At 44.8% G+C, this 8,355-nt stretch overlaps 1 protein-coding gene across 1 annotated transcript; it reads left to right on the top strand.

Annotated features, from left to right (window-relative positions):
- The first annotated feature begins 2,400 nt into the window (after window positions 1-2,400).
- Window positions 2,401-7,180, top strand: LOC107263162 (homeobox protein bagpipe). The gene is made up of 4 exons (XM_015730084.2): window positions 2,401-3,031; window positions 3,188-3,725; window positions 5,997-6,213; window positions 6,304-7,180. Exons 2-4 carry the CDS (start codon window positions 3,233-3,235, stop codon window positions 6,635-6,637), a joined length of 1,044 nt encoding a protein of 347 aa, XP_015585570.1. The 5' UTR covers window positions 2,401-3,031; window positions 3,188-3,232; the 3' UTR covers window positions 6,638-7,180.
- The last annotated feature ends 1,175 nt before the right edge of the window (window positions 7,181-8,355 follow it).

Genomic DNA, 8,355 nt, shown 5'->3' with positions numbered 1-8,355 from the left:
TATTTTTATTTTTTTTTTTTTTTTTTTTTTTTTTTTTTTTTTTTTTTTTTTTTTTTTTCAAAAAAAAAAAAAAAAAAAAAAAAAAGTGCTCCGACCATAAGCGTATATGAGCACTGGGTTAAAATGAACGAGTCACGATCCACGTAAAAATTGTATCCATTATCGGGTAAGCGTTCGCTGTGGAACCAGCTAGTATAGCGAAGGAGTACCAACCCCCTTGCGCGAGGGGGTAGAAAGGAAGAGGGTAACCGCGTTTGATTGGACGGGACTGGGTTAACGGCGGGAGGGAGGGGGGTAAGGAAAAATATCCGAGTAGAAAAATCGAGAGCCAGAGGATACGACTAGCGATGACGGGCGATGAGGAGCTGGGGGGGTGGTAAGGAGGGATCAAGGGGCAGGAGGAAGGGGGCTTCACTGCTAAGGGATGCTCGTCGGAATAAGGTATAATTTTCCGCGCCAATTAAGGTCTTTAAGAATTGCGACCAATTGAGCGGGAGGGTCAGAGCTTAGCCTTAGGGGATGAACGTACCGGAATCCCCCTGTAATTTATTATTGATTAGATCCAATCGGCAAAAAAAATGTATGCGGTCTTCCCTAAGATTGTTCACCGCAATACGAATGGCAGCCACGAGAAAAATGGCATCGATTTCTTGCGACGTTTTTTTTTTAAAAAAAAAAAAAAAATTTATGCCTTATCAAGCATATCGCTTCGTTCCATAGATTTTTAAGGAGCGCGAGAATAAGAGCAGCTCGAACGGGACGAGTATGGACCGTGTGGACAATTCTTCCGTGGATATCTGAAACGTGCGTTTCGGGTCATCATCGGGTCAAGTGAGCCGTGGACTCCGGCTACGCTCCTGTGGTTCACACTTAATTAAACAGCCATAGGAACTCGGGGACTCGCACGTGGCGACAATACTGCGAGTCTTTAGCGTCGATTGTTATGTAAAGCACACCCTATATATGCACCGCGCGGTTTCTCGATACGAGACAACGAGAGAGAGAGAGAGAGAGTGAGAGAGAGAGAGAGAGAGAGATGGAGAGGGAGAGCAAGAGAGTAATCAAGTAGGTATAGCTATAGAAGACAAGCGGTAGGTTGTAGGTGTGTAGCAACTTTGAAAAATCATTAGGCGCAATTCACAGGGTATGACTTTTTGATTTTATTCGTAAGTATAGCTGTGGGTAGTTACGTGCATTCCCGCAGGCGCTATAACCGTGCGAGTAAAAATGAAGATTTGTGGAAATTGTCAATTTTTTATAATAATTATTTCACTGAAATTATCGCTCGAGATGTATATGCCATTTACAAAGATTCGCGATTGCCTCGTTCGTGAGCATAGGAAATATATGAGGAATGTATATTCGTAACGGAAGTTGATGGTTTACATTGGGATTCCGCGCTGGCGTCTAAATCGATTATCTGTTTCTTATTCCTGTCATCGTCAAATGTTCTATCAACGTCGATAGACCGAGAAACGCGTCGTTATCTGACAAGAATGTTACCGATATGTTCCAATTATATTTCCGCGTTCGTAAAAGAAAAATAAATGTTTCGAATGACTTACGTGTATATGGGTGATACTACGATATTAAACTCAATTAAGTTTTCATAGCATCATCGTTCAATAATAAATTGAGCGACGACATCGAATTGCCAAATTTTTCACGATCAGATTTAATTGGAAATGTTATTTATTGGAAAAGAAAAATCATTCGGTAGAATTATTAGAGTTCCCTATACTGGCCACGAGTGCGAGAGAGACAGAGCTATAGGGCTTTAGATGAGTAAGAGAAAGACAGACAGACATACGAGCGTCAGCATTTCACGAGTATAGATAAACCTTTGTTAAATACCGTATTAAAAACAAACAAAAAAATTCAATTCGTCATCAGGCAAGCGAGGAAGAGAATTTTAAAAAATTAATTTTTTTTTTTTTCAAAACGGAACAATTTTCCGAAGCTCTTACTCGAGGTTCAATCGCGACCTACGAAAGGTAAAAAGCAGGTACAAGTCCATCCGTGTGACGATTATTGATCCTGTACCCCGAAGTCTTAAGAAATCGAGCATCACGTGTACCGTTTCCGGGTCGCGCGTCGTCACTCAGTGAATACTCAGCCTTAAAAGCTCTCGCGAAAAGTCCCACTCCCTGAGTGGCAAGCGAGTCACGCGCTCAAGTCGGTCCGCGGATTCTTTGAGTGGCAGGTGCCGCGTGGATTGGTCGACTGGCGAAGCTACCGTTCGGTCAGAGCAGCTGATTGGTAGCAGGGCGAGGCTTGCGTAGGAACGAAAGCGTTTCGATGATGGGACTCATGAGTTAGAGAGGAACGGGACGAGTCTGGAGCTCCACCTACCTCGTAACGTGTACGAGTGGGACGGAGCTACGAGGAAGGAGCGAGTGCAGGTGAGAGAGAACGAGTCACCCTCTTTACTGCTGAAGAAACGAGCGCGTGGGTTTGCGTTCGATGGTACGGGAAGAGTGGGAGTTAATGTATGGGAAAGAGCCGTAGGAGAGAGAGAGAGAGAGGGAGAGAGAGAGAGAGAGAGAGAGTGAAGAGTCGATCGGGATTGGGGGCAGAGTGGCGGACTTAATTTGAAAAATAAGTTCCTAAGCGGGACAAGCACACTTGGCCAAAGCACACTCGGCCAGAAGGGTGTGCGCGTTCCTCGTGTTCCTCAAATGACAATTAATAGACTCCTGGTCGAGAGCGGGGTGCAGGCCTTTTTCTTGGGGTTAGACGCTCGTGCGAATGAACAATTTTTACTTGGTTTACCGAGAAGTTCAGTGCTCGTGAAATCCTGCGGTTCGAGATATTTCACGATTACGCGACTGCGGTGAGGCCGAACGATTCCCCGTTAAGTGACGCGTGTGACGTCAACGATCCAAGTTTAATTGTGCAATGGGATTTCGTAAGGATCGACAATGTTAATCGTGCGCTGTGGGAAGTATCGAAGTCCTTCATGAAATGATCCTGCCGATCGTGTGAAAGAGACGTTTTGATAACCCGGAAAATCCAAAGTAACAGCCTTAAGGTAAATACAAAGATTATGGTCACTGATAAGATACCGACAAGCCTTATTGATTTTAAATTGTGTCGTTGATTGAGAAAGCAAACAAAATTAAGTCAGATACTCCCATAAGGCAAAAACGAGTCTCGTAACCAGACAACGCACGTTATCGTTTCCCAGAATCCACGTGAGGAGAAGTCCAATAAATCGCGCTCAAAAGAGACAATGGATGAGACGCGAAAGAAAGAGGTGTCAGACTCCCCGAAGCCGTCACAACCGTCACAACCGTCACAACCGACGCCGTTCAGCATCGCGGACATTTTGAGCCGTACGTGCCCGCAGACGGAAGGGGAGAAGCGAAACTGCGAACCGGAAGATCCGCAAAGAATTTCCGATTCCCCGAAGAAGCATCAGCGTTCCGCGTACGAGGGGAATCTCGTGGAATCGTCAATAGATCAGGAGCATCATTTGACCCGTTACTCGCGGCTGCCATCGCCGGAACTTAACATGGCCCGGGAGTTGGACATCCTAAGAAGAAACTTGGCCCAAGCCAACCTCACGAACTTTGGCAGCCTTCAGCAGCACCTGGGTCAAAGCAGCTTCAAGCACCTGGAGACCCTGGGCAACATAGCTGCTTACCAAGGCGCGAGAGAAGCCCGGGAAAGCGCGCAAAGGCAACAAGACGAGGCTCTGGACATGAGCAAAAACAAATACCTCGGTAAGTGACAGCCAGGTGACAGTCGCGACAAGTCAAAACGACCACGTGGCGCCGTAACTGGCCGGAATTGGGTATACCCGGAATATCCATAAGAATTTAAGAGATCCTATTGCGATTGCCAATCGCTTCCAGCATAACAGACAAGCTTTTCAAGGAGTTTTTGAAGTTAACCCCGGAGCAGATAACGTAATTGAATGTAATTTTAGTACCATAAGTGGCTCTCGACCGAGCAGACGTCACAAGTGCCAGCTACTCAACTTCTTGCACTTGGTCTCAAAAGTTGCCCCACACTGTTGCTGTCTGTCTTCGAATGAAATATTCACTACTCCCGAGGTGTCGCGCGAGACCCGGTACGACCCGGAATCACGAAAACGGGCAAAATCCCTTAATTTTACAAAATATTCCGAAAAAAAGCCTCGCCTACCATTCGCTTACATAATCCTCCAAAATCCCAAGTCCTTGTGAAAAAAAAATTCAACCGTCCCTCTATACGTCTCTTCGCTGCATTGCTCTACCTTTTTTTTTTTTTAACAACTTTCATGGCTTTTCCTAGACGCGTACAAACCCTACTAAAACTACTGGGGACAAGTATAGAATTACATTGTCGGAGAGGGTTCTCTTCCATCTCGAGCAAACAGCGTTCGACTCCCCCCTCGGGTACTTTCCGGAGTACAGAATCAATCATGATTTAACAGCTTTCATGATGTTTGCAGACTGCACGTAATACACTGACGCGTAGACATATATACAGATACAATAAATCTGTAGCACTGCCAGTGGCTGGCACGTGGAAAAAATGATAACTAGAGCAACGACTAGTATTTGGGTAACGGCAAGTATGATTAACAGTAACAATCGCCATACAGTGAAAGAATACTGAAAGTAAAATAGTCACCATACTAATGTACTCTTTCGGTCGGAATCGTTAAGAGCCGATTAAAAGGCGTGCGGCATCGTGATACAATTTCCTGTTAGGTAAGCGCGCCGCCAGCGACGTCGAAGCCGCAATTAACTAATGCGTTTTTACCTACAGTACGTTTACACGTTATACGCGTATTACCCTATATCGTATATTACAGTCGAGCGCTGCAATAGGGTTTTCGCGCTGGCGCTGGGTACAGCCTGGCACCGATTCAAAGGTGCACTCAGAAAATTACTAAAGCTCCATTCACAGTAGCCTTGCTTAATGTTACTTAATACGCTAATGGTGACCAGGATAGGTTCAAGACGTAGGATAATAAAGTTCCATTGAAAAGTCATTAAGCAACATTCACGAATAGCAGACGAAAGCATTCCAGGCGCCAGGTGGTAAGATAAGTCCGCGACAGTGAATTCGCAATAAGAAGTATCGTAAAGAAAAAATTCAATTTACGTTTAGACATACGTTAGAAGTTTTTAATACATACGGCAATTAGAATTGACTATCGTGACCCTACTTGCTCTGGGTGTACTCTCGATATAGACACCGTGTAGAATGTTTGCAAAGCCCGTAGGGGTCCGACGCCATTAAGCGTCCGAGATGACATAAACTTGACGTCGAAAGTGATCAAATATAGATTCCCCGCTAAATCCCCAGGGAGTCTCGGATTCCTTCGAAACCCCAAACACACGTTAGACGTGTGTTATAATAATCCAATGAAATGACTGCCCGCGCGATTTTAAATGGATTTGAAAAAATGACAAATTCATGAATCCTAATAAGATCAATATTGCCATGAGCTTGAACCGGAGAGACCAGGTTAGCAATGAGTAACGTACGAGCGTTAGGAGCTTCTAGGACGGTTATTAAGGATACCTAAACAAAAGAAAGTCTCTGACGAGTCTACATACCCGCTGCCAGTTAGGAAGCTTCATCTAGGATCGAGGAGTAGTATATATCGCGTAAACAAAATGGAGTAGCGAAGGCACGTGTTAATGTTTCAACGAGACATCAAAAGCCAACGAGTCTTCTCTCTGTGCTTGGGCTGCGTTTCTTCCTGCGTTCGTCTACCCGACTGTTTGTCTGTCGAGCAGCCTAACCGTTCCGGCCGAACGGCCGCCCCCCCTCTGCCCCCCCGGCTAATCCGCATACCGAGATTAAATATCGTGGTAAGGCGTATAACCACAGAGGTTACAGGGGACATCGGCTGTGCTTTGTGTGAGAAACTCATAGGACAGACGACAGACGTAATTTCGAAAATTCCGTGGAACCGGAAATCGTCCGCGGTTCATTAAAAGTCGTCTTTAAGGCTTTTGATGTCTTTACGTTACTCCCGGGCATTCTGTTCGCAGACGAGATGGAGGAGGACATCTTTGAGTCGCAGTCGCACGGTCAGAGCTTGCAGGGACGAAAGAAAAGAAGCCGCGCGGCATTTTCGCACGCCCAGGTTTACGAGCTTGAGAGACGATTCGCGGCCCAAAAATATCTCTCGGGACCGGAAAGGGCCGATCTAGCGCGAGGACTCAAGCTGACGGAGACGCAGGTGAAAATTTGGTTTCAAAATCGACGGTACGTATTATGGAATTTTTTATTTTCTTGAATCTCGATGCGGCTCAATTTCTGACGTCATTCAAACGGAATTCATTTTCGTGCTTTCAGATACAAAACTAAGAGACGTCAGCAGCAGGAATTGGGCGCTCTGGTCAATTCGGGCACTGCCAGACGCGTGGCTGTGCGAGTTCTGGTACATCCCGATGAACATTTGCGAGGGATACCAATTCCGGGTACCGGACAACTTCCGGGACAAATGTCGAACCCCCAAATTCATCCGGTTAACAAGGCTCTGAGTGGGTTTCCTTATTATTGTCTGCCCTATCATCCGCTGCTGTGTCCGCCCATGCACTCCAGTCAAATTCAGGTTCAGAGCGCGGAACCGGAACTCGGGGCGAGGCCGGGGGAGACGCAAATTTCGAAAATAGACGGCGAGAAGTAAGCTCGGACAATTTTGAAAGGTCTCAAATCGATTCTCTGTCGGAAGCTACTTGTATAGATTGTCGACCGGAAGGACGTAGATTTTTGCACCAAATATGAAAAGAAAAAAAAAACCAAAGAATTCGAAATAATAAAAAAAAAAAATAATTATGACGATTACTCTACGTCATTTATACGGTCAAGGGTGATTTTCGTGAATTTAAATATTTTTTTTGTCAATCGAATGATAGGGTCCAAAGAGACCCAGGGGGTCCCTCCGAGAATGTTAGTTACTTAAAATTCTTAAAAAAAAAAAAAATCCTTCAATACTATGACGCGTGTCGTATAACCAACGGCAGATAGCACAAGCGTCCTCAAGGTCCATATAACTATAGCCATGATGGTACTGATACGTTTAGATACCTATAGTTCATGGAAAGTTTATAAATCTCGAAAAAGAAAAGAAAGAAGTGCAAGAAAATTATCGGCCATTGTATTTATTCTAGACGCCTAGAAAGAATCGTGTATATTAGCGTGTAAATAAATGTATAGATTGTGACGTGGAGAGACGTACGTCTTGAAAGGATAAAAAGAAAACCTGATATAAGATAAACCCATATCCCAAACTGAAACACAAGGCAGTTCCCATAAATCATATTATATCCCGCCATAACGATACGTCGACGACCAGCTAGTTACATTGAGAAAACAAGGTAATAAGAAAAAGGAAGGATTTGCATAAGTCCGTCAAAGCAGTAACAGGCTGACACGCAAAAGTCAAAGACCCACCGTGAAACCATGAAGAGTATCACGATGATTTACAGTGGCACCCAGGCCATAACTCAAAACTCTCATAAACCAAGGACTTTGACTCGAGTCGATGCAATGACGAACCGTCGACACTTGAAAAAAATAGGGGTCGCGATCTACGACCTGGAAAGGGGGAATAACCCTAGTCAACGACGTCTTTCCCTTTTTTTCCTCGAGCCACCCAAAAATCAGGATTTGCCGCGAAGGACCGATTTTTTCCCATAAGCGTTTTAATAGTTCAGTCTGGGTGGGCTAAGCAGACATCAGATATGTTTATTCAGACGCGAAGACGAGCAGACTCGGCCGTAACTCAAGGGAAAGAAAAAGGAGAGAGAAAGAAAAAAGCAAGATAGGGGCAAAGAAAGGACCAAGATCTGACACTCATCTGTTGTAAACAAAAGAGTTACATTACCATGCTTCTGTCATCCATTAACTCTCGTACGGAGTACAAACAGCACGTACTCGGAACGACACGCTCTTCTCGTGAATTCCAATTGCAGTCTCGTTGACGCGAACCCGATGCGTTTCAATTGGAGGCTGAAACAAAAAAATTGTAATCGCAACAAATCATCAAAAAATCTATCAACTCTCGACCCACGGCATACACTCGACATACCTTGCTGTACTAGAAGCGGACTTGCGGTAAGTAAGGGGTTTACATAACTTTCAACATTTTATACGATCATCAACATCATACCAATCCCTGCACCACCGACTTGCTATTCACAGTAGCTATAGTCGACTATATCCCACGGGGGTATATATCGCTGCATTGTAAACCGTCGTTAAGACCACTATGTGTCATATGGTTGTCCTGGACGATCCTCATGATCTGTTTCTACGAAGCGACGAGACGAGTGGAGCAGCTTTAATTCTTTGGAGTTTTCCACTTTTTTTTTTTATTCTCATCCCCGTCAACCCCCCTCACCC

Source organism: Cephus cinctus, unplaced genomic scaffold (genome assembly GCF_000341935.2).
Source record: "Cephus cinctus unplaced genomic scaffold, Ccin1 Ccin1_scaffold0132, whole genome shotgun sequence".
Classification (NCBI taxonomy): domain Eukaryota; kingdom Metazoa; phylum Arthropoda; class Insecta; order Hymenoptera; family Cephidae; genus Cephus; species Cephus cinctus.
The sequence above is the reverse complement of the archived record's forward strand: the minus strand, read 5'-3'. Positions and strand labels throughout refer to the sequence as shown.

Bases quoted from the DNA above. Each gene is read 5' to 3' on its own strand.
- LOC107263162 (XM_015730084.2), top strand. From the start codon at position 3,233: ATGGATGAGACGCGAAAGAAAGAGGTGTCAGACTCCCCGAAGCCGTCA. The intron at 3,726-5,996 runs GTAAGTGACAGC...TTCTGTTCGCAG, and splicing joins GAGCAAAAACAAATACCTCG to ACGAGATGGAGGAGGACATC. The intron at 6,214-6,303 runs GTACGTATTATG...TCGTGCTTTCAG, and splicing joins ATTTGGTTTCAAAATCGACG to ATACAAAACTAAGAGACGTC.